A 27,810-nucleotide genomic window follows, 5' to 3' on the forward strand; every position below is an offset into this window, starting at 1 on the left:
CAGAAAAAGAGCTCTGAGAGAATTGGTACAATAACCCGAGTCGAAATTTTGGTACTATTTTGACACGTTTAAGGATAATTTACACCTACTTAGCTGATCTATACACCTACATAGATTAGTAATAACCTACTTTGATGGCATTATATTTTTTACGCCTCCCTTAAATCTTTAATTTAAAAAATTTACTTTAGCTCCTACTTAAAAGGACCTACTTTAATGCTAAATTGGTAAAAGTAGAAATTTCCGACACCATCGGTTTTAAAGTAGGAGTAAATTTTGTACTTGTAGTTCGATCTCTTTCACTGTCTCAAGACCTACCATATAATAGAATTAAAGGTTCAACGTAGGGCCAAAATTTCGGCTCGGGAAAAGCTTTTTGAACTCTTAAGAATGCCTTTAAAACAGAAACGAGATGGAAAAAGAACTCATTCCATAATTCAGTTAAACAATTTTTTTTTCATACTGTCTGGGATGTAATGTACTAAAATCTGTGCTTTTCCAGCGCTCGTCAGATTATTGCAATTTAAAGTGTTTCACGCATCGTACATGTGATACGCTGGTAACGGACGCCAAGTAGCTGCACCTACACATACGAACGTGTTCCAAAAAGAGAATGCCAGTATTCTTGGCTGCATTATATCACACTTCCTCCTTTTAAAACTAACAAACACACAGCTAGGGGTTTACAGAAAGCAAAAGATGTGGTGAGAAAGGAAAGAGAAATATTATTAAAAAATATATATAGATCAGCCTTAGAGAATGTGTGTAAATGTGTGTGTGTGTGTGTGTGTTTGTAGTTTTTTTTATTGCGTACGTACGCGACACTTCTACGTCATTTACTTTAACTCTATATTACCATACAGCTGATATATTGAGTATAATCAACTATTAATGAGAAATAATACATTTTGGATGGTATACTTAATTGTTGTCATCGTGTTTTGCATCTCTGCTTGCGTAGTATTTTTGCGGTATCGCAAAACGACTGGTTTATAAATATGCAAATCGGTATACTTGTCGACTTCTGGAACTGTTTTATCCATAGCCAATCTTTATTACGGTGATAAGGAACGCGCGTTTACACGTTCTCTTACGCGCGAATGGAAATAAGGAGAAGAATGGAATCGGACGGCTGATAAATTAATTTATCGAAATCTTTCTAAAAAAAGAAGTAAAGAAAAAATTAGAAAGGCTGCAAAGAAATTTTGCGTCCACTTCACTGCAAGTGCACTTCAGCCCACTGAAGGTTGCGACCTTGACGCACACTTACAGGGCGACCTTCGCGTCAAATTAATTGATCAAATCATTAATATCGCGAATGCGGAAACGTCAAACGCGGGAACTTCCAACAGCTTGAAAAAAATATTACGGAAGACGAGCGGAGTAATATTCCTATCCGGCGTGACCATCGACCTTCCTCAACGTAATGACCACGATCTTCTGAAGTGGAAATCAATGATCATTCCTCCTTCACGTGAGAGGAAGATACAGGAAGACAGTGGGGAAAAAAAACGATCGGAATTTTACCACGTTAATCGCCACGAAGCAAAAGAAGCTGCATGTACACGGAGAGAATTTCCTCTTAAAATATAGCTTGAAAATCGTGCAATCGTGGGGCAACATGACGTTTTGACTTAAACTTTATGGGAGTTTTCTACAAGTTTACGTCCGTATTACAGTTCGTATTCTCTTATTAGCGTTTTAAATTGTCCTCCATTTTTTTTTCAGAACAATTTAGAACAGTTTCAAAGTCTTCTCACTATGTATTTTTCCGCTAAATGAAGGCCTTCGGTGCATTATATTTGATAAGAGTACAGTTTTCTCATACATTACAGGTATTAAAAAAATTAAAATAATTATGTTAATTACTTTAAGTTTTTTAATAGTGGACTAATTACGTGTAATGACAATGTCCTTGTGACAGGTTGCTGCGTATCCCCCCCCCCCTCCGAAGGGGTTAATTAGAGTCAAAAGTTTCTTCACGAAAATATCGAAGTCACGATAGTGTCGAGCGATTAAAGCAAATCGAACTTGCGCTCTTAAAGAGTCATAATTACACAATTACGTGCACTTACTCATTTTAGTTGTTCTTTTAAATAGTTTCTTGTGGAAAAACTTTTTTAATATCGAAAAAGATAATATTATTCGACCATATCTGGCGAGAAGTTTATTGCGAAAAATATTACCTCAGCCAGGGTTCGAACCTGGACCTCTCTACACTCTCGGCGGGTGTCTCAAAATTTAGTATAGTTTAAAAGTTTTATCCCGATGCTTTTTGGCGACGAATGAAGATTTTTCGTGCATACACTTATGTAACCGAGACATTACCCGTGAATGCGGTCGTACGACGCAAAATATTAAATAAATCATTTCAACTGCGTATCCCCCCCTCCCCGAAGGGGTTAATTAGAGTCAAAAGTTTCATCACGAAAATATCGAAGTCACGATAGTGTCGAGCGATTAAAGCAAATCGAGCTTGCGCTCTTAAAGAGTCATAATTATACATGCACGTGTAGGCATATCGATCGTTCCATTAATTTTCACAGCTCACTTGCTGTTTTTATTGTGCAAACTAATTTTATCATTTTGCTGATATTAGGCAGATATCGTTTAAGTTTTCACTTTTTTTTTATTTGCACGCATACATCTCGCGTGTTGTTTATAAAAAGACTGAAGTAAGAAAAGTCAAATTTCATTTGCAAACGTCATTCTGCAGATAGGAAACGCGCAATGACGGAATATCTATGTAAAAGGAGATTCAATGAGGTGCGCACTGTTGTATCGTCGAATCAATCAATGTCAGATTCGTCTCTAAAATTACTATTGCTAATTATAAGTATTGCCGACGATCGATTGTATAAGCGGCTTGTTAGAATATGGTCTCGCGTGACTCGTACAGTACAGAAAAACCAGCAATAGTGCAGCAACAGACTGTCCCACCTAAGCAGACCATTTACATTTAATAATTGTTTAAAAAAAATGTTCAACCGATACATTTTCATGATACACGGAATATAAAAATACGTATGATATACGTTTTTAATGGTTAAAAAAGATGTTAAATTTTAAACGGCCATGTTTTCAACTTACACGTTCAAAATTGCCCTAGTAGCACAAGATAACGCGACATTGGGAAATAATGTAAATGTAGCCAATATTGGTCCAATACTGTAAGATGGACGTCTTCTCTTATTTAGCCAATATGTCAATGTAACTCTATTGGTCTGATATTAATACAATATTGTATCAATATTAGGCCAACATTCATATTACATTGTGAAATATTGGCCAATGCACTTGCAATATAAATCTAATATTGCATAATTATTATCGTGCAATATTTACATTTATTTCGTGGCCAATATTATTACGTTGAATATCGGCCAACGCATTTCTAATATAACCAACATTGGACCAATGTTTAGCCAATGCACTGTGCTACTAGGACGATTTTTAAACGTTTTTAAACTTTGCGTTGTTTAAACATGCCTCAGTGGTCGAATTGGTGAGACGCCCGCCTAGATTGTAGGGAAGTCCAGGTTCAAACCGCGGTCGAGGTAATATTTTCCGCAATAAATTTTTTTTATTATTAAAAATACCAGATATGGTCAGGAAAACACTGAAGTTATTTTTAAATGTATTTTGGACATAAATTTGTATCGCTTGGGCAGTCTTACTGCGAGATCGTTAAAGCGTTCTGCGCTATGTGGAAACGTTTTCGTACTTCGTAACAAAACCAGCTAATCGCGTTCGATAAGGCGTCCGTAAAGCACGAGTCGCGCTATATTTACAGCGGCCGGCAGAGAACATTGGTGAGCCAATTCGCCCATATAGGACATTCGTTGCAACGTAAGTACAGCTCATTGTCATTTTGCTGAGATATTCTACGCTACAAACATTTGGAAGCATTTATATTATTCTATCGCTATACCCAGATAGCACAAGACACTCCTGTGAACATTTTAAGAATATTCTTCAAGAATATTTGGAATATTCCACATTGGTCATTCTTATATATTTATCTTACGTTCGCGGAACATTTGACTGGCACCACAATAAATCTTTTTCGAATGTGAATAGAATAATCTATCGAATATAGCATGTCGGTTATATACATATACATATATATGAGGTTTGTTTTCTGCTACTACACTGGTGAACTAGTGCAATAAATTAGAGTAAGACAAGTATGTTTTCTTCTCTTACTGCACTAGTTCACCAGTGCAGGAGCAGAAAATAAACCCATGGTATGGTCACAGGTTTCACTGCCTTTTGCATAAGATAAATGTATTACGCAGTAAACAATGTGCAATACATAAACTCGATGAATATTCTAAAAACGTTCTTCTCTGTTTTGAATATACGAGTTATAATTGTAACAATCTATATATATATTTATAGAATATTCGATTGGAATATTCTGAAATTAAGAATATTTGCACTCCAGAAGAACATTCATAGAACTGTGTGTGTGCTACCTGGGATGAAACACCGTTTAGTCTTATTTAACGTTTGGCGAACAAAACATCATGAGTGAAACGGATTGCTTTTAGGAATCTCTTTAGGGAGTAATCTGTTTAAAATGAACTTCAGAACAATTTCTTTTCGAAGCTTCTTATGGAGTATAAAAAGATTTCATATATTGTTTCGGGAAAAAGAGTCCAAAATTGACGAATTCCTTCCAAATCCTTAAGAATCTTTTTAGAACAGATATTGAAAGGAATGTAAAAAGAAAATTCTTTCAGGATTCTCCTCAGATAGCAATGCATATCAAAAGGACGTCATATTTAAGACAACTTTTAGACGTACATATCTAAAAGACTACTTAATGCAACCGTCTTAAAGATATGTCTTTTAGACATGTATGCTATCTAGGATTTTTTATCAAGAGGCTCAGGTTAAAATTCTTGTGACGACCAACCGTCACGGATTGAGGTAGGTCTCAGATTCGAATCCTGGCTGAGGTAATATTTTTCGCAACAAAATTAAATTACAGTACGGGGAAGGAGGGATTGAATGCTAAATGTAGCATCTACAAATGCCAAATTGTAGCATTTTTTAATATATTTACAAATCGTTTATCGATTTGAATATGTGAATTCACTGACGATAAGAACTCCACCTGTAAGAAAACTGCGTTATGTATAGATCAGCTAAGTGGGTATAAATTATCCTTAAAAGTGTTAAAATAGTACCAAAATGTCGACTCTTTTGCATTCGAGTGAGCGAGAGAAGAGAATGAGATAGAAAAGGAGGGAGAGCATTCCAACGCCTGGATTTGCAATGCCGAACGCAGCTATGGATGTATCTAATATCAACTAGTAAGCGCGGATGAATTTAGTAGCCAATCACGCGTTTCAATGTAACAAACCGCTTTAGCAGTCCGCGTTGTTTCATTGTTGGAAAAATCATTGAAACGCGGGGAAGAGAGCAGAACAAAAGCGGGGAAAAGAATGCGAGCTTCTCGTTACATGGGAAAAACGCGGGAGGCTTTTTCACGGTGCACACAGGTTTTCGAACAATAGAAGGAACACAATTCCGTATTAAGTAAAAGGGAACAGTAAGATGACCGACGGATAGAAGTACAATTTTATATTAAAGAATAAAATTTGTATCATCTTTTAAAATAAGAAAAAGTATGTAAATTTTATGTATATTACAATACACAAAAATTTTCCATAATTGGAGCACTATTGCAACAGCATATTCCTGAGATCAAATCAAGTAAAAAAAAGTCCTACGCAACTTTTCCCTCCGACAAACAGTTATCGAGATATCATAAGCCAAACATTGAAACAGTTATAAATTTTCTCTTGAATATCTCAAAAAGTTCTAGGCAAATCAAAAAATGTTTCGGACAAAAGTTGTTCATATTAATTAGTAAAATAAGATAGTATAATAAACAATAGGGGGTTCCGTGAGAAAAATTGAAGGTGACCTTCACGTGACCCTCGAATGACTATCCAAGGTCAAGTCAACGGCACCACCTCATGTCCCCCTTCGAACCAAACAACTTTTGTTCGAAACGTTTTTCCGTACCTCTCATATTTTTGGAGATATTTGCGTGGATCATTAAAAATGAGACACCCTGTATAGTAGAACCCAAGACAGTACGAAAGAGGTCGAACTGCAAGTGCAAAATTCACTCCTACTTTAAAATCGACGGTGTCGGAAATTTCTACGTTTGCCAATTTAGCATTAAAGCAGGTCCTTTTAAGTAGAGGCTAAAGTAAATTTTTCGAATTAAAGATTCAAGAGAGGAGTAAAAAAAAATAATGCCATCAAAGTAGGTTATTGCTGGTCTACGTAGGTGTGTAGATCAGTAGGTGTAAATTGTCCTTGAAAGTGTCCAAATGGTACCGAAATTTCGACTCGCGTATGTATCGCACATTGTTTATTGTGTAATACACTTATCTTGCGCAAAAGGAAACCTGCGATCCTACCGTATATTACAACTAGGGTGACCAACTCTTAAACATTTAATTTCGGGACATCAGTTTCCGAAAATCGGGACAGAACCAAAAAAATCGGGACTATTATTAGTATATCAGATTACCTTGTAATATGCGTGTACATGTCCCTTCTTGTTTATTATTCATATATGATATATCTTGACATATTTATTTTTGATACAGCTTGACATATATTATTTTTTTAAATAGGTATGTTGAATAAATTACATACACGTAGATAAGGCAAATGTTTCTTCATTATTAAGTCAACATCGAACATTCAACAGAACATAGTCTTTTACTATTTTTCAAATATAAATAATCATTAATCTAAATTAGACTATAATAAAATTCTTAAAATAAAATGAAAGAACAATCATCAACGGAACATAAAAGCAGGAACATAAAGTATAAAGGTTATAATGAATTTTAGTTAAAGAATATATGACGTATTATTATATTTTATATTATTTATCTTACATTATGTAAAAAATCGGGACAAATGGCGTCCCGCCTAAGGTTCTCTCGAGACAGCTCTAAAGAGGTTCGAAAATCGGGATGTCCCGAAAAATTCGGGACGGTTGGTCACCCTAAATTTACAACCGACGCGCTACATTCGATCGATTGTTCCATTCGCATTCGAAAAAGATTGATAGCGGTGCCAGTCGAATGTTTCACGAACACGAGACAAATACATAAGAATGAGCTACGGAATATTCCAAATATTCTCGAAGAATATCCTTAAGCTGTCGGATAGGAGCATGGCTTGTGCTATCTGGGTATGTGCGGGACATACCGTGCCGATATACCGATCGTTAACTCCGCTAATCGGCGCCGCTTCGCGTCGATAACGGTCCGGCGCGAATAATAGCAATATATCAATTACACTCGGTGCCGTCCCCGTCGGTCCAGCGGGCGAATCCGCTCGCCGGTGGCTGCCGCGCTGATAATAGCGCGCGGCGTGAGTCGGGCTGTACTTGGAAAAAGGGGAGAAGAAGACGTCGATGCCGACGGAGAGGAAACGAGGTGCTCGCGTGGTCCGCGGCGGCCAATCGCGTTCGCGGATTGTGGTCCGACACGGGCGCGCTGGTGGGGCGGCGCGGCCAGCTGGTCTCTCGCGCGGGGCGCGCGATCGTCGCCGCTTGGTTGCGTGATCTCGTGAGCCGGGGCGAGTCGGAGCGGCGCGTGTCGTGTGCATCTCGTTGACGCGCGGAGTACACGCGTGCGGCGCGACGGGCCTGGTTTCGGAGTTCGTCGGACTTCGGAGCCGCGGGACGGAGCGGAACGCGATCACGCTCGGCTGATGAAAGAGAGTGAGAAGGAGGAGTAGTGGGAGGGGCGAGAGGTACGCGCCGCTGCCGCTGCAGTTGCTGCCAGTTCCGAACGGCGATGCTCCGTATAAGCGCGCTCCACCGCCCGTCGAGCTTCGTGCGGCGCTGACCGAAGGCGGCAATCGTCAACCTCGTCACCCTCGCGTCGTCCCTCGAGGCGAAAATACGACAACGGCAACGCACCGTTTCGCTTCTCCGCCTCTCTCTCCCGGCTCTCTCGCACGCGGCTGTCTCTCTCCCTCTTACTCCGGTGACAGCCAGGTACGCGTGCACCCGCAGAGCAGACTGCCGCTCCGACGTCGAGTCAGGATGAACTACGGGGACATGCCGAACGTTGATCCTGCTAGGTATGTGTCCCGGGGTTTCCCCGCTTTTACACGCGCGTCCGCGGCCAGCCGGGTCGGGAATTTGTTTTCGCACGGGTCGTCGGGTACGCGCGGCCGATTGGCCTAACCTTTTTCAGCAACATGGTCGGGCGAGCCGAACGAAATCGCGCTTGAACGTTTGCGACAGAATCCCGGGCGCCGCGTATGGCGGGCCTTGACGAAACGCTTCGGTGGCACGACGGATCCGGCGCGTAGCGAGAAGCCGCTTCGAGCGGGGGCCTCGCGTGCCGACCGTTCGCGAGATGTTTTTGTGCGCGCGCGCGCGTGTGTGTGCTCCACTTGGAGAACGCGCGCGCGTTGCGCTCTTTTTTTCTGTCTTTCTTTCTCGCCGAGAACGTGCCCGCGTCACGGCGTGCTTCCCTTGCGCAACGCTTCCGCGGATGCCTCCTTTTTGCACGTCAGGTAGTTTCCTAGTTGCCGGGCTCGTTTACGCCGCGACGAGGCGCGCTATCGCGAGAGCTCGCGAGGAACGCGCGGGCCTTCCCCTTTTGCGCGAGATAGCGGCCGCGCGGGTTGCAAAATGTGACGAATGCTGAAAGCGCGGCTCGCGCGAGATAGAGCCCGTAACCGTGTAACCACACGCTCGGCGTTGTTAATGATTTTCCGGTTCCGGTTTAGGCGTTTCCCGGCCGAACGCGCCGCGTCCGCGTTGCGGCTGCACCCAGGGGGTAGCCGCTAGCTAAAACGTTGTCCCGCCGATTACACGATTTCATTTCACTTGATACGATTTCATCCGGCCACAAACAACCTCGTCTAATTGCAAATGAATTTTCCTATATGCACGTTGAAAAATATGTCACGTCGTTAACCTCAAAGAGCTGCTAGATTTCGGTCACGCGTTTCCCTGCTTCTCGCTTTTCCCCCTAGTCTGACCGCGGTCTTGACGAAAAGTAATTTTGCATTTGTACACAGTTGGGAAATTTGTGTTTTCTTGTTAAAAGAAATACCGGTTAAAGTTTTTGCGTTAAACGTTTAACACATTCATGTGTTAATTTAACATATTGCTCTTGTGTCAATTGACCACGAATGCAAAATTATTAAAATAAGTGAAAAGAAATATTAAAACAACACAATGTGTGCTTATTTTTGAATCTTATACAAAACACATATGTTCTATATTATTAGTTTTATCTGTTAAACAAGATTTATCTGTTAAAATTTACAGAATAAAATGTTGACTTTGTTCTATACAACATAAGTGATTTCGAATCGTCATTTGACTTATTACATATGTAAAATGTAAAACTTACATTATTTAAAATTCATTAAAAATATGTTAATTTTACACAAAATTGATTTCAAATTATTTTGAGATTTGCATTTATTTTGTGTTAAAATATTAACAGAGTATTAGTGTGATCATTTAACATATCCATATGTTAAATTATCACCAAAATTTGTGTGGACCGTTTGGGACATGTGATATCTGGTCAATTTAACACAAATTTTTCAACTGTGCATTTACTGTTTATTGTCCCAAAATTGCGCGCAAAGGTGTATCGGCGTTTCAACTCGCTGTTATTCCAACAGCAACTACTTCAGTCTTATTATGAAAAGAATACATGCTAGGTGTGAACTATGATATATATTTGGATATTCACTAAGAGAAGTGAATCTTTTGGAAAATAAAAACGAGCTGGAAAATGTTAAAATTTAATGTTTATTGTCTAACGAGTGAAGAAACTTGAAAAATTGAGACAAAACGATTACACGGGGATTCCGTAAGGATGCCATAATGATTTCGGAAACACTCTCTCACGATTACACGAAGTGGGTTACCCCCTTGGGCTGCACATTTCGGCATCTCCGAACGTTGAACGCCTGCGGAAAAGACTGGAAAAGTTCGAGACGAATGATTATTTCACTATATATAAGGTGGAGTGGGGTAAAACCGACCCAGAAATTGTAAAGTTTACTTTAAACTGATGTATTTTCTATCTATTCCACTAAAACCTAATAATCTTAGTGTTTTTATTTAGCGCATGGTTTATTCTTTAAGTTGCATTAATTTGGATTAAAAAAACTTCTGAAACTTATGATTTTCTTAATAAATTAAAAACAGTGCTGCTAGGGCGGACTTGCCCCGGAACTGGGGCAAAACTGCACCTACCTGTTTAAAAATCATTGAATCTTATGCCTTATATTATGGGGCTTCTTCTTCTTCTTCCTCCGGTTATTTGGCACTTGGTCGCACTAAGCGAACCGATACGGCCATGGCTATCCAATAGGCAATAGTGTGGAGATTACAGTTGATGATATAAATCTCCTAACGTGTCACACAATGCAGAGGCCCAACTACCGAGCCTCGCGCGGGATGATGCAATCCCTATTGGATGATGCAATCCCGCAGGATCAAAAATTTTATCTTCCGTCGGAAGACGTGTGAACCGCTCTCTCGAAAATTACGCATCTCTCCTAGACAAGGGGAAAACCCGAGCAGGCTAGCGCGGGATGACAGTCCACCCGGAACGAACATATTATGGGGCAAAAGCGGAATTATTATGGAAACACCATGAACTTTCTCGAACGAGTTAAACGGGGGAATCACAGAATACATGGCGGCCACCTATGTTGATCATTGAATACTAACCAAAGGAAGATTTCTACCTTACAGTTGGTACAATGCAACGTATATTCGAATAAATAAGGGCCTAGTGCGGATTTGCCCCGTGTACAGATTTACCCCACTGCACCTTACACGTTTTTTTCCGCACGTAAACCTGGGTAAACAGCTGACGCTATATTCTCGTTTTATCGTCAACTAACGTCGAAAATAACAAGTAACGTCCTTTTGCTGTCTGGGAATTAATGTTACATTCCAATAAACACATGACGGTATAGTAAACGCAAGGTAGTGTAAGAGCGGTGTAATTTATCGCTTTTATTCCAACTCTTATGTTAACTGCGTTTGAACACGTTTAATACACCCAGTGCCGGTTTTAACAACATTGGCGCCCTGAGCAAGATTATCGTGGCGCCCATTCAAATTCAGGGGCTCGAAATTCTTGTGAAAGAAAATACAGGGTAATAATATCGAACGACGAACCCCATATTGTTTTTATATTTTAGGGAATCTCTCTCAAACTAGGTGAAACCAGGCAGCGGCGCCCCTACAGATGTGGCGCCCTGGGCGACCGCCCAGCCGCGCCCCGCCCTAAGGCCGGTACTGAATACACCGTCATGTGCTTATTGGACTTGTTGCAAGATTTAGTATACACGTGAGAGAGAAGAAAAGACTCATAAAATTCTTCGAAATGCCAGGTTGTCCTACGATTACATGGTTTGGAATTTTATCATACATTTTACTACTAAATAATTTATTAGAGGAAAGAATGGCAGGTTTTCAATCGCCCAAACTCGCCCAAATTCAATCAAAAATCTTTTTTCGCACCGACTACGCGATCTACCAATGAATTTTCCACTAAACAGATTTCGCTCCAAGGGCAGTAAATTCATGGAGGAATCGACTGCCTATTAATTTAACAGAAACCCTGCTATCCCATGTTAAAATCCCATCTCATAAAAGAGGACTTTACTAGTAAATAATTTTACCAGTAAATAATAATTTATGAGAGTATTTTACTAGTAAAAACTCTAATAATTTATGAGAGTTTGTCGAAATTTTACCGTACATTTTACTAGTAATTATACTTCGCATACATTGCACTAGTAAAATGAACGGTAAAATTTCATTAGACCCACAAAGTTCTTCAAAATGCCATCTTGTCCCGCGATCACATGATTTTCAAGGTAAATTTTAATAGAAAAGTCTCTCCGTGCGGCTTCAGAATTTCGAACCTTCAATGGATTAACAAAGTCAAGTGTACCCTCAAAATAAATATACTTCATTAACTTATCTAGACAGAGAGCGAGAGAAGCGATATGGAACCGGACGAAACTTGAAATGCAACTGGTTTCGCACGAGCGCGAGATTGGGTATCTGTACAATCTGTATGGATAAGCCATCGTATACTTTTCGTGCTTAACATCTGGATGTCTTTTAAGATAATTCGTTAACGATATCCGTGTCCTCGACGGTCAGACAACAGCGAATAGCAATCTGGCGGTTTCAAAATCGTTCTTTCGCAACTTATGTGGAAACAATCATGCGAAACCATAATTTTACCGTCGTGTAAAACGTAGTACTGTGTTAATTATGCAGCATCAATAATTTTGATAATATTCATTTTACATATAATTAATATACGCATGTAAAAAATTATTATATATTTTTTATATAAAGTACATAATAATTTGTAATATTAATAAAAAATATTATTAATATTAATAAATTATTATATATAAATTATATGTATAATAATTTTTTACAATATTATTATTTATGCGTATGCAATGTTACCTGCATTTTTACTGTACTATACTTTGTTCCTAATGGCCGTACGATCGATTCGGAGTTGATCGTTATATTTAATAATATATCAAGAGGAAAGTCCCCTATTACGAGATAGGCTTCTAATATGAGATAGCAGGTTTTCAACACCCAAATTCAATCACAATCTTTTTTCGCAACGATTACATGATCCAACAATGAATTCTTTAATAAACAGATTTCGCTCCAAGGGCAATAAATTCACGGTGGAACCAACAGATGATGCCTATTAATTTAGCAGAAATCTCGCTGTCTCGTATTAGAAGCCTGTCTCATAATAGGGGACTCCTACCATGCGAAACGAAGTTGAAGGTGATTAAAGTAAAAGAATGACAAGGCGCTGTGTAAAAAAAATTAAAAAGTCGATTAAACATTAAGAAATGCAGGAATTGTTGTATACATACGCGCGAGATGCGCATATCTGTACGTTTCGCAATTTTATTATTCAGGCTCAGAATTTTCTCACGGCTGTTAAAAAAAAATTGAACGCGAGAGGAACGATCGGCGAGGGAAGCCGTCACGCGCGCATCGAGGCGTAAAGTGGCACTCGCAGGAGTGAATTTGGAAAGAACCGCCGGCACAATTTTACGCGAAGCACGTCCCGCCTTTCGGTCTTGGTCATCGTCTGTAGAAAGTCTGGCATTAGCGGTGACTTTACCCGTGACACCATTGCCGCGGCTTCGCCGCCACTCCGCGCAGTCTTCTCCTATCGGCGAAACCAAATAATGCCCCGAGCGCACGTGTGTTTGTCAGGAGTGCAAGTGTATGGCGTGTATTGTCAGAAATATTTAATCGTTGCCCGGAGTCGGTTATTAGCAATGCGCATGTTAGCGCTAAAGAGTCCGGTCAAAGTTTTCTCTTCTCGATCGTAATGCACGCGACCACGCCGTGATCGGGCCGTTTATTGATAACTTGATAACGTCTGGCGAATGTTAGATACGAGAGTTAAACCGCTGACCAAAATCATGTACACGTACAAATTCTTTTAAGTGCCATGTTGTTCCACGATCACACGATCTTCAGGATAAATTTTACGAGAAAATTCTCTCCGCGTATTTTCGATATTTAACATGTGTGGGTGTAAATATTTCTATTTTTAACATTTTTGTTTGTCATTCGTATCAAAGAGTTGCTTCGGGAGAAGAGATGCGTATTAAAAAAAAAAAGATAAAAAATGAATCGGGTATTCGTCGAAAGGTCATAAAATATTTTATAGCGCAAATATTGCACATTCCTATACGCGTCTTGTTAACATATTTAATCCATATTGTAAATGTAATTCACTATCGTGGCCATACGGCTGCGTATTACAAATTACGAAGCAAAATATTACTGCAGTCCATATTTTCGCATTTATCCGCGAATATACATAATACATACATTAGTTCTTTTATCATCTTACATAGATGACCGTAAAAATTTTACGCTTGTGCAGATAGCACCGTATAAGTAGACGCGTATCTCTAACGTGGACACTTGTCGCATTTGTTATTCCGTTAATAAGAAAACGAAGGCAGTTTTCCCTCGCGCTTCGAATATCAGATTTCATTGTCAGCTCCGGAAAGGTCAAACAATCCTGTGTTTCGGCGAACTTGAAATACCGATGTCGTAACTCACCAGCTGCGAGTGTCGTTATCGTGCACTTGCCGTAACGCCCACGCGTCGCTGGTTATTCAGTGTAACTTCAGTGACGTTAAATGTCCCGATACAAATTTCATCATTTTTATTATTGCGACCTCAATGACGTTAGATAGCATGAAGAAAGTTTCGTGAAATCAGTAAATCGTGTAATATGTAGTAAAGTATTTTAACGAAATTTAATTTCGTAAAAGTTTTATGTGTACGTACATAGCTATGAGGAATTATTGTCAGTAATGGTCTCAAAAATTATTCCTTACGTACTTGTATATCAGGATATACATATATAATGTTTATATTGTATGTATATACATATTTTTTAATTTATATACATGTATAAATGATATATGTGTACATTAATATATTAAATTTAATAAGTGATTTATTAATAATGTATGTTACTCATGAATATTAGTTTTTAAATCAATAATATATTTTTGAATTTGCGTACATAAATAATATAATGTATGCGTATCAATATCTAACAACATATTAAATACCTATATATAATATTTTTTATATATATGCAACTTCAAGAAATATTATTGATTTAACTAATATTCATGAGTGACATACATTATTAAAAAATTACTTATTAATTTTATACAAAAACAAATATCTAAATTGATAAATGTATGTTATTATTGGTTATTTGTTTTCGCCCAAGTTTCGAACATAAAAGTTTTCAAAAGAATACTCTCCGTTGCAAATATTATTGAGAAATAAGTTTAAAGGATTAATAAGAATATTCTTCAAGTCGCCAGCAGTAATTAACGACTTCGGTATTTTCTCGACCATGTCTGGCAATTTTTAATAATACAGAACATTTATTGCAAAAAAATGTTACCTCAGCCAGCCTTTGAACCTGGACTTCCCCACGCTCTAGGCGGGCCCCACACCAATTCGACCACTGAGGCAGATATTTCTTATATATATGCAAATTCAAGAAATATATGATTGATTTAACTGATATTCATGAGTGACATACATTATTAAAAAATTACTTATTAATTTTATATAAAAACAAATATCTAAATTGATAAATGTATGTTATTATTGATTATTTGTTTTCGCCCAAGTTTCGGACATAAAAGTTTTCAAAAGAATACTCTCCGTTGCAAATGTTATTGAGAAATAAGTTTAAAGGATTAATAAGAATATTCTTCAAGTCGCCAGCAGTAATTAACGACTTCGGTATTTTCTCGACCATGTCTGGCAATTTTTAATAATACAGAACATTTATTGCGAAAAAATGTTACCTCAGCCAGGGTTTGAACCTGGACTTCTCCACTCTCTAGGCGGGCTCCACACCAATTCGACCACTGAGGCATGTAGCATGAGGCATACATTTTCCGTATTATTAAAAATTGCCAGACACGGCCAAGAAAATACTGAAGTTTAAAAAGTCCAAGTGAAAACTTACATATTATCGGGAAATTTTACGTTCATTTCTTGGTTTTCATTTTGCCCGTCATTCTTTTATAAACTCGGTTGATTTCTTCTACTAGAAATTCTTGAACAGATTCTTCAATTCTTTTTATTAAAACAACGATCGTGTCGTAACAATACGAGGAAGACAGAGACTCCCCTTTTCACGCTTTATTTGTTACGCTGCAAAATTACTTCTAAACGATTCGCTCGCACAATTACGCCCGTTATATAATGCAAACGTACCGAACGAAGAGAGGTACATACTATATATTCGTGAGCGTAGACTTAAAAGACTAGACTGCGCGTTCTTATGGGCCAACTGACGGGCCGAAGGCTAGAGATGATCCTAAAGCCCGCATCAGACTGCGGATTGAGATTGGGATTAGATTGAAATTTGACCAATTAGATTAAAAGTCACTAAACTTGAGATTAGCAAAGTTTACTCCGATTGGTCAGATTTCGATCTAATCTCAACCTCGATCCGTAGTCTGACACGGGCTTAAGTCGTGTTCTAGCTCTCTCGCACACCACAGAGTGGGGAGGTGTACAGAGGAGAGCCGTCACCATAGGTTATGACGTTCAATTCTCCCTGTCCTCACCCCACATCCCCACCAATTTGCGTATTAGAAAGATACGCGACTTACGCTGTTGCTCTCTCTTTCTAATGTCGACGTCGGCTCCCCTCGTGGAACGCGCAGTCTATTCTTTTGAGTCTATGATCGTGAGTCGATGCGCGATTTTTATGCTCCTCTGTTATGGCGTCCAAAGTCCAATCTTTACGTCTCTTCATTTGCGATTATGACCATTGTAGGAGGTAAGTGTATAAACGACGTAAATAGCAAAGGCTCTGACAAGGGGAAGACAAACTAATAGAGGATACCTCTACAGCGGAGCGCAAAAAAGCACCTCTTTTTCTTCATGTTTGACTACGAGATTAAAGTTTGTCATAGAACCGCGTCCGCGAGTTCCTCGCTTAAGGCCTGTGTCAACGATGCTAGAACATGGTCCGAGTTCTAGTTCCGAGAAATGTGTGGCCAATTCACTTGCAGCTTTTATGGAATAGCTGCAAGTTGATTGGCTACACATTTCTCGGAACTAGAACTTGAACCAAGTTCTAGCATCGTGGACACAGACCTTTACGATTACGGAAAGTGTCGCTGTGAAAGACGAATCGTCTCCTTCGCATATAACATTTGCATATAAGATTAAAAACAATATTTCGAGCGACTGTGAAATACCGATCGCGAATTGTAAGATCAGTTGAAAGAACGCTTTCTGCGTCCACTTGGAGAATATTTGTGCTTCCTTTTAATAATTCTTAAAAATACGATCTGTACGCCGCGTAAGACGAGCAAATATTTTGTCGTATTTTACCGGGAAGAGAAATTGAACTTGAACAAAGAACGAAGGTTATATGCAAATCGAAATGAGCGCTTCCACTTACACAGGAATTGCAAAACTCTTTCAGGCATGCGAATAGATAAAACTGCTTCGTCTTACGTACGTTCGTCAATATATGTGAATATATAGAATATATGTTATGTATATTAGTGGAATATACGCACAGAGAAATCACAAATGAATATTTATGAGAAGTCATTCAATACAGATTTCGCTGTCAACACTTGTATATCTTACCTTATACATTTGCATTCACACGCATTTTGCAAGTACACGGAGAGAATTTTCTTTTAAAATTTATCCTGAAAATATTGTAATCGTGGGACAACACGGCACTTTAAAGAATGTTATGAGTGAAAATTTACCATACATTTCACTAGTAATTATACTTGGCATACATTTTACTGCGCGGAAAAAAATCACTTGAATTAAACGTTAACGTCACTGGCTGCCATAAACATAAATAATTCACTCAATTGTATCTGCTATAGATTTTTATTTTAAGCATTCAACTAAATATCCAGATTATTAAGATAACTATCTGATGCTTTTCATTTATTGATAGAGGAAAGTCTTCTATTTTGCGATAGGCTTCTATTATGAGATAGCAGGTTTTTAACATGAAAATCTAATCACAAATCTTTATTGCAACAATTACACGATCTAACAATAATTTTTTTACTAAACAGATTTCACTCCAAGGGCAATAAATTCACGATAAAACCAATACATGATGCCTATTACTTTAGCAAAAATCCTGCTGTCTCATATTAGAAGCTCATCTTATAATAGGGAACTTTCCTCTAAAGCTAGGATTTTTCTTCGAAGATTTTCAATTTCAAAGCTTCGAAGTTTCGAAGTCAACTAACTGTGAACTAATTAAATGCCAACTAATTAATGTCATTACAAGGTATAAAAAACAAACGTACTTTTTGCCGGACACATATTTGTCCAGTCGCTCAAAAAAACACAATTAGATCGAAGGAAATAAATTTTGGTACGATGTTTGAAAACTTGTATGTTAATGCATTAGTTGACTTCGAATATTCGAAGCTTCGAATCTTCGAAAACTTTGAAAACTTCGTAAATTTGATATTCCAAGTTTCTTCGTTTCTTCGGATTCTTCGAAGCTTCGAATAATTAAGACCACTACTTTCCTCTACTGATGTTGCTTCAGCGATTTCATTTCAATTACACTCTTGTTGATGTAATATCATTTTATTCCCGTGTAGCGAAATGTATGGTAAACTTTCCGAAAACTCTCATAAAGTTCTTTAAAATACCATGTTGCCCCGTGATCACATGATTTGCGGGATCAATTTGAAGAGAAAATTCTCTCCGCGCGCGCACTGCGAGGCCCCCGAAAATTTTACCAATATATTTCCCGATGACGAGATTCGTGCAAACGCATCGTAAATATTTACTCCGAGACACTTGTCCGAAAATATACGATCGTCTTTCATTTCTTGTAGTGCCGTATCTTATCAGGAAGAATTCAAAGGTCCTCTTACCTAATCGACCACGCTACGAGAGAGTGATACTTTTTTCAGCCTCGCGATAGCCGAATTCGCGTGGACTGGATTGCGAAAAGTGTTTATGCGAGCATGACGGTGGCATCAAGCGACTGTTTCGCAAGTGCACTTGCGATCGCATCTTAATTATCGCGATATATTTCCACACCGACCGCAGAAAACGTAACGTGAGAAAAAAGACCGGCCTTATTGGATTCTCAAAGTTGCGGGCGTCGTTGGCGAGAATCGGCGATCTGTCCAAAGAGAGACGCGTGCCGCGCTTGATTAATCGTTCGATATCTCGACCGATACCGTCATTAATGCGTGTACATCGAGCACCTCTCACGAATCCGCTCGGGCGATGCGTGTCTATCACGTGAGCGTTGCATGCATGTGCATGCAGAATAAAAAGCTACTGTGACTAATTGCTTTTAAGTGCCGATACTTTACGAGCGTCAGAAGGTTATCCCGACGAGACAGTTCGCCGACCCGGCACGAGCACTGATAGTTTTGTTTGAAATGTTCGCCAGCGAGGCGTATAATTGTTCGAAATAGATTAGGGGCATTCATTTTTCTCCCCGTGTCTCGTAAATGCGACGCCGGAGAATTCCTGCGGCTGCTGGTTCCTCAATCTTTAATTGCTCATTGTTTCCCAACGAAACCATTAAAACTTACTTTATTACGCACTACTGCACTACATAAGAGAGGAAACACATTTACAAGAAATTAACATGAATTAAGTGACATTCAGTCCATGAGAATCTTTTCTCAAACGTAATCACTACTTGTGATAATGCAAATGTACAAAAGTGAACAAATAAAATTCATAAGGCTCTGATGTGAAATCACAGAGACGAAGTAACAAAGGGTATAAGAGCCGAGACGGATGTCAGTGTGTAAAAAAGTGAGTGGGCGGTTTCGAAAATCCCACGCGAGCAATTAAGATCTGGTTTCGCCGGCGTCGCTTAACTTTAAGCTCAGCTTAATTCGGTCTTTGTCTCTTTCCAACTGTTACTCTAGAAAGAGACAAACGTGAATTAAACCGAGATTAAAGTTTCGCGACGTTTGGTGAAACCGGGTCTGAAAGTTGAGCGTACAAAAGTGTATTCTTGAGATATAAAATTGATGCCAATAATTTACACAAATTCCTGTTAACTTCTGCTCTTTAAATCATTAAAAAAAACTCTGTTTTTAATAGTTTGTCCCCCTGTTTATATTTTGTCGAGACTAATTTAGTAACTTGTCGGTTATAATTCATGATTTAAGCGTGAAGCGCCACAAGTTCGATTTTCTAGGCAACGAGATGTTATATGCGACAATAATTCATTCCACGTGTATTTCGAAACGTAGATTCATTCTCGTTTCGATTGTATGGCGTTTTTAGAATCGACCGGAGAGTTCGTTCGGCATATCGTTGTAAATATGATTACAATTGTCAAACGAGATATGATTACAATTGTCAACAGGAACAAAGTACAAATTACATAGTACAAGTTTATTTGATCCTTTACATATTTTTCTCGTTATAGATATACGTCTGCATGAAACGAGATTTGTTTACACCATTTCGATTGTTTGCACTATCAACTTCTCAATTAGTTGTCGTGCGTCGGTGATACTTATTCTATTTTACACTGCTGTACAGAGAGTTGTACATTTATCGCAGAATTTTTAGCCAATGATTAGCCCCCCATGCCTGTATGGCGAGGTACCGTTGATGGATCGCCATTTCCCTCCGAGAAATGGCGATCGAATGGAAACCGATGATTTTTTATCGGACTTGAACTTGGATCTCTGGCTTATTAGAGAAGCGCACTACTCTTTACGTCACGATCGCCAGATGTATTAGAATTGCACAAAGTGCTCTTGTCGTTAAAAGCTTTATCGTCAATTCGAAGATACACCTTGTGTATATAAATGTATGTAAAATTGTATACGTAATTTTACCTTATTTTCCAATTATACTCGTATACTCGTATAATTATTATTTTTATAAAAAACTTTGAAACAAGAAATACGATCTTTCTTGGTCAATTTCAATTTCTAATCTTTCGAGCTGTGCAAACAGGCGCAAACACGTGGAAAAAAAGACACTTAAAAAGACGTCTCTTCGATTATAATTTCTTGTTCTGAAAACTGACCTTGCAAAGAACGAACGTTCTGGTCATCGATTTCGTAGTAACATTGCATAACCCAATTCACGTTTCAAAGTCGATACTTCGCTAACATTACCATATCTATTTACGTGACATTATTTTTAACATTGAAGTTCAAGTTTATCGATGCCAAAAGTTAAATTCATTATAATGCAAGTGAAATTTTATTCACGTTAAAATGGCTTTCGCGAAGACCGCGTTGGAAAAAAAATTCCTGCATATGGGATAAGGCGTGCGTTACACATTTTCGAAAAATTTTACGTCTGCATCTGTGACCAAAAAATGTCGATCTCTTAAAATAAAATTTATAGGGTAATCAACTTTCCTTCGGTCCTTCAATCCGGATTAACTAAAAAGAAGAATGTGGTATCCGGCATGGAACAAAGATATTTGTGTCGTTCCGAAAGGGAACTGCAAGTCACAATCCCAGTTCTACCGACGTGCAAAATTTTTCTTTCCCAACAACCTGCAGTTAAATCCAGAATCGGAAATGAAAACGCCATGCGGCACCCAGTCGTTCGGAAAATCATTGGTACTCCCTGTATTCAGCCGGCTAGGTTGTTTGCATAGTAATCACGCACTGTGATCCGTCACAGTGCTCGTGTATCGCATGCTCGATTTCTCCACTCTTGTTTCCACGTTGGTGCCGCGCATAGTTCTTGGTTAAATGTGTTTGTCACGGAAAATCACGTGTCATTCCTCGTCACTGGATGACTCCTAGTGACACGCGAACTCCTCTGGAATGTTCCTTCTGGAACGCAAAGCCGATGATTAACACGCGATGATTAACACGCGCGGGACGAACGTTCGGGATCTTTAGAGGCAAAGTCGCATTGCTGTATCTTGGGATCAATGATTCATACATTATCATATTTCTGTCTACGCGTGCACGATCGCGCTAAAAATACACGTTCGCTACCTCAGAATCATTTCTACGAGTCACGTTTACTATTGAGCTGGTCAAACTGCGTTACGTACACAAGCATGTTTTTACAAAGGCAAGCCACTTTAATTTCTCCTTAACGAAACTTCATTTCAAGACTTTTGATCGATTCCTCGTGAAACTGTGATATTAAGACAGTTCGAAAAAGATACTAATCGGTCCGTGCACGTTTCTATATGCTTCTATCGAGGGGTAAACCGCTGAGGACATTGTGGTGTACAGAGCTACGGCATCACTGGGCATTGCTAGGCATTTTTTTGGGCATCAGTTTGGGCGTTAGGCCTTGCTGGGGCATTGTAAAGATAAAATAAGATAGAGTAATGCCCACTGTGCATTAGTGGGCATTGAAATTATCTATAAATTATTTATTCAGTTTTACTGATGAATACTCAACTCAGGGTGTCCCGTTGTCAGGGATATCTGGAAAACCGGGAGTTGTCAGGGAATTTTAGAAACCTGGAAATGTGGAAAAGTCAGGAAATTTTACGATTTATCTGGATTTTTACATCGTTTCACAATTAAACATACATAATTTATTCAAATTTTTACGTGAAGTGACAAATATTTGTTTGACAGCCCGTGACTGCAGCATATAGTTGAATCAAGAAATATTTTCTTGACTGAGCAGTTTTTTCTCAGTGTAGCCCGATTTCATTTAATAAAAAAAATATTTAATTGATAATACATTACTTTTCTTAACGGCGATTGTGTTGCGTCAGAATTTCGATCTCTTCTTTATCGTGAATAACATCACCTCCCGCACCGAATTGCGACAAGTCACACAGCGATTATCTCGCATTTGCGTTAGAACGATCGCAACCACTGTGATAATAAGTGGAACTTGCCTAACTGTTTCTACGTTGCATTTGAATCGAAGATTACGTTTTGCCTTTTGAACATTATAAGAACGTTTTTGTAAATTGCACGCTTACTTTTAGTCGTCCGCTGCACGACTTAAACTGTTATTCTCAGAGACATTTTAAAGGAAGCTGAAAAACACGGGTCACATAGGTGGAAAATAATTGTCCATTACAAAGCTAAAACACAAAACTGAAGGAACAGTTTTTTTACAAGTAAAAACGGGTTGCGTCAAAATTTGAATTATATACGTATTTGCGTTTCCTAGCATTGCATAGGCAACCAAAAATCGTATAAAGATAAAATACGAGTCTGACATCTGGTAAAAAAAAGGGATTTTATATCCTCGGCATTTTTTGAGAATTTAAAGTTTCGAAATAATGTTATATAAAGAAAACTACAACCTAGAGAACCTTGCGTGTCGTATTGTGATGGATAGAAGCTAAATAAGTGACAAAACTGAGTAAAGCTTATTGTCGCCAGTGGTAATTAAATAAAGGGAAATTTTTTTAAAGTGATTTTTATTGAAGTCACAATCTCTTTATCGGGTTCTTTTCAAGTATAATCTAATGTTGACTGACAAAATTAATGTATGCCGAATTTTTAACAATGTAATTTTTAATATTTTTAATGTAGAGACTTAAATTTTTATAATTCAACTTATTCTTGAATTTATCATGCGATCGTGTTTGATAAAAAGTTGACATTCTGCAGGAAAGAGACGTCGAAAAATATGCATTTTTTTTAAAGAGTGCATAATAATGTGGAAAAATATCCGGTTCGCAATAACAGATTCATTTATGAATAGACCGCGTGTAAAATCCGCCTGCCGTCTGCTATTACTTATAAAAAATATGAATACTGCAGACATATTTTGGTTGATTATAAATTGACTCTCTTATAGCAAGCTGGATATTTTTACATTATTATATTATTCTCATGTAAATGAATACTTTTCGATGAGTTTGCTTTTCAATGGAATAGTAAATCGATACTAGCTACATAATTCGACAATTATATAACATATGTATACATTAATGAAACATCTGTCAATATGTATTGTATAGTAAAGAAACGACAGTTCTTTAAACAATTAATATTTTGTATTGTAACAGTAAAATTTAATTATACAGGGTGTCTGACACAAGAGGACCCCTACGAAAAATGGTGGTAGATTGGGTCAGGCTAAGAAGAAAAGTTATGTACCATTTTACAAAATTCACAATAGTTATCGAATAATTTATTGAAACATCTGAGCGAATGAGCGCGTAGAGAGCGGTAGGCCGAGCTTCGAGTTAAATCCTGGGCTCTCGTAAGCAATCCAGTAGGAAAAGTAGTATCGTGTGCCGTTGGCTTAACTCCTGGTCCACAATCTTGCTTTAAGTAAGCTGTAAGCCTTAAGCCGCAATAAATTAACCAATCACAGGCATTTATTCCCCTCACTCTCACCTGTGATTGGTTAATTTCTTACGGCTTACAGCTTACTTAAAGCAAGATTGTGGACCGGGGGTAAGTCTCTCTTTTCTTTAGTGCACATGTACCGAACGTGCGTAGCGTTTCGGTATGTTTACTTATTCGATGCACGCCACGCTTTACACGTCTTAAAACTCATTATTCTACGCGTGAGTCTACACGGTTTTCTCGCGCGGCGCTTCACTTTTGTGCGTTGCTTTCCTAGTGCTAATCAATTTATATGCGTCACTTTGAGGCTATACATATGCTACTTTTGCATAATCCCTCCAAAATTACGTCTGACGACGTATACGAATAAATTGACAGGCACATTCCACGTGAGATTTTGATGATAAATGCCGAAATTAAACATTTTATATTTATGGAGATTTTGTCTTTTTTAAACTTCATGAATATTTTAATTTATCTTCTTGATGTATACTTACGTCAAAATTTTTTTAGAAAAAAGCATCTGTTTGGCAGTTGACTATTCATTATTTACAATTGGATGTCAAGAATACTTAATCACGTGTTTATATGCTCTAGCCGAATTATTTCTAGTAGCGACAGAGAAAGTTGTCAACGTGATGGAAAGCTGGTGGCATAAAACGCAATAAATTCTGCACGAGCGACTTATAGAAAGGAAGTTCGAAACGAAGTCGGACAATTTCCGTGGATAAACGTGAACAGACGTAATGCACGGTAATTGAGAACTTTCGTATTATAAATATTTCAACTGTGAGATGTGGAACAATTATGTGAAATGTATATGTTTATATCACGAAATCCTTCGTGTATTTATTTCATTTTGCAAACGCTACGTGAATCTCACCCAAGCACGTTACATAACGTAACGTTTCCTTTTTTCAAGAAGACGTGTAAAAACGTGACTCGGAATTGTGGAATTTTACCGTTGCTCTTTTTCCGCGATGCCCATTGATTTGCAGTGTGAGAAATTTCCTTTTTTAATTTTATTTTGCCGACGAAATTCGTATTAACAAATTTGACGACGCTTTGTTTTACGTATTTCACATCTACCATTTAAAACGATGCCGGTAGATAGGTTTCCTTTTTATCGAGAACTTTTTGCAGAGACTGACCAAGGTAACTATCGTTGAAAATTGACATGTTTATGCACTATTAAAAATTTTAATCTCGTATATTTTAATTTCTAATGGCCTACTCGTATATCCTGTGCAGTATTTATGTACGTACATGTATAATGTGTTATACATATATTAAAAAGCAAACTTATACATGTGAATATTAATAACGGAAAAATAACATCGCACACATAATTATGTGCATACATGCGTACGTGAACGTATCTAAACGCACGAACCCTACGGGATCTCTGTGGTTAAGTTTCATTTCTTACAGCAAATTCAAATTTACTGTGATCTGGATACATTGTTATGGATCTTGGATTTATTAATCTACAGTACGTTATTAAAATAATATATTTACGTAGCAGCGTTACGTAGATGTTTGCGAGCGTACTTCAGTTAATGCGATGCTGTAAAAATTGAAGCGCGAAATATTCAAACTGTCCGAAGAACATTTTTACGCAAAAATTAACACGATACATATTTTGCCTAATTCAATGGAAAATTTTGATCGGTTATTTTATTAGAAATAATAGATTTGTAACATAGTAATTTTTCTGAAGTACTGAAAGACATAAAAGTGCATTTCAATTTTGCAGATTGAAAACGAAATTTTGAGTAATTAATTTTTCAATAATTGTATACAATATTGTTTTTTCCTTGCACGGACATTTGCACATTTTACATTTTCTGTCTGGAATGTGTGTCCAATTTCAAACGTCTGAACTTTGTACCACAATAATTCAGACATACGGTAATAACTCATATAATATATGAGTACATTTAAAGATATATGTAAATTACATTTTAATTTGTAACGACTTATGATTTATATAGCATTTATGATTTACATTTAGAAGGTTAACTCAATTCAGCAATATGTATTGAATTGCGCTAAAAGATACGTAATCGATATAATATATTATCCGGAATGCGGAAATCAAGGAAAAGTTTTGAAAAATCATTCCATTGAAAGTAACACGAGATGTTTCTGTATCGATAAAAGAATGGGAATGTTTTCGCGTTGTTGTTATTATACGTTTTCTAAAGCGGTGGAAAAATCTCGGAATAAATTACGCGCGTGTATTGTTGAAATCCAGCCGTAATAAGTTCCGCGGCTTGAACTCGCGTGCGATTTAACGGATAATTTCCGAGTGGCACTGGAGAGAAACCCGAATACCGCAGCGGTTAATCCATATGATATTACCTTCAATTAGCCTCTCTCGGCACCGCTCGCGAGTACCGGCGACACGATAAAATCAAGTTTAATTCTTCCGACGAAATGCGCATGCGGAAAATCCCACTGGCGGTCAGCGAAAGCGGTCGACAATCTTTCCATACTTCTGCTGTATGCGTATAATTTTCCGGTAGATACTAGCAACGACGTGAATCGTGTGAACTGACGGAAGTTATGCCAACGTCTATTACGTCAGCAAAATTGCTCTTCGATAAAACGTGCGTTACGATCTGAATATTTGTGGTTTCTATCGTTACATACGTTTTATGCGTTTGTAAATACAACACGTTTTACGTTAGGAATTTGTACATTTTATTAATTACAATTAAATTTTAAGCACGCGCGCACACATTTACGAATGAAATAGCAAAACTATTTAAAGGTACGATGTTTACTTCTATTTTTCAATTCTGCGTATACAGATCGGTATTTTTTTTTTTGGTGCAGTACTCGTTTCAATGCAAGTATTTAGAACAGCTTTTGATATTTGAACTTTTCAACTAAAGTGACGCGGTGCAATCGATGGCGTATCTGCTACAGGTGCAGTGTAGATTTTATCGTTCGCATTTGTAAAATTTCACGGTGTTGATACATTTTTGCACGAAACATTGGTGCACGTGTTATCGACAGCACTGACAGATGTCCGATAAGATGACAATTGGGCATGGTCCGTTACGTGTGATAAACGCAACTCTCTCCTCGACGAAACCATACGTGATTTTAGGCGCGCAAATTAAAAATATCACCTCACAATTTTATGCGGTTTCAAGATAACACTGCGATTATGCACGCGCGTTTAAATATGCAGTGCAATAAGATCTACATTAGCTATCCGATGTGCCTAAGTTATCGGTGAAAAAAGATAAGTAAATCAACGTAAATACGCATAACTGGGCGAGAAATGTCGAACAAGACTAAACACGTCGACGTACACAAACAGGCAGGAATGCCAGGACATTTCTTGTCACGTATTCTGCAATTATAGAAATCTCCAGGCCTGTCTGTTACGTCAATTCTTGAATTTTTCTCGCCTTGCTTGGATCCGCAAATAAAGTATCATGAAAATTGGAAACACAACTTAAAATTTAAAAAAACAATTTAAAAAAAATATGAATAATTATGCCGGGCTCTATACAATGAGAAGTTATTTGAATACGACAAATTTGAAAACATCTAAAAGCATTATAAAACGAATGCAAATTCTTGACCGGGAGTCGTTCCTATGAAATTCAATTCGAGGAGCGGCATGTCCCAAATAATTGGAAATTATCGCTCGTTGATTAAGTGATACGTTACTACGTATCCAGTAATTTGATACCGCGAATTAACTAATGTAAATGCTCAAATTAATTAACACGGCACTGAACAATCGAGAATTGCGGAATTGGCTTGCGAATGCTCGATCGGCGGTGTCGGTTGACGCGAGATCGCAATTTCGCCGCAGAAACGCAACGCTCTTATTCCCGACGTCCTTTAATCATGATGTAAAGGTGCATTTCCTCTATTCTACAGAGTAGA

The 27,810-nt window shown here is 38.1% G+C and overlaps 1 protein-coding gene across 1 annotated transcript in view; it reads left to right on the plus strand.

Annotated features, from left to right (window-relative positions):
- The first annotated feature begins 7,588 nt into the window (after window positions 1–7,588).
- Window positions 7,589–27,810, plus strand: part of LOC105569363 — a 33,937-nt gene continuing 13,715 nt past the window's right edge. The window contains exon 1 of the mRNA XM_012025778.1: window positions 7,589–8,130. Coding sequence (XP_011881168.1) covers window positions 8,093–8,130 — 38 coding nt within the window. The 5' untranslated portion in view covers window positions 7,589–8,092. The remainder of the gene's footprint in view (window positions 8,131–27,810) is intronic.

The sequence above is a fragment of the Vollenhovia emeryi genome, unplaced genomic scaffold (genome assembly GCF_000949405.1).
Source record: "Vollenhovia emeryi isolate VEMERY1.0 unplaced genomic scaffold, V.emery_V1.0 DF939124.1, whole genome shotgun sequence".
In the NCBI taxonomy this organism is placed as follows: domain Eukaryota; kingdom Metazoa; phylum Arthropoda; class Insecta; order Hymenoptera; family Formicidae; genus Vollenhovia; species Vollenhovia emeryi.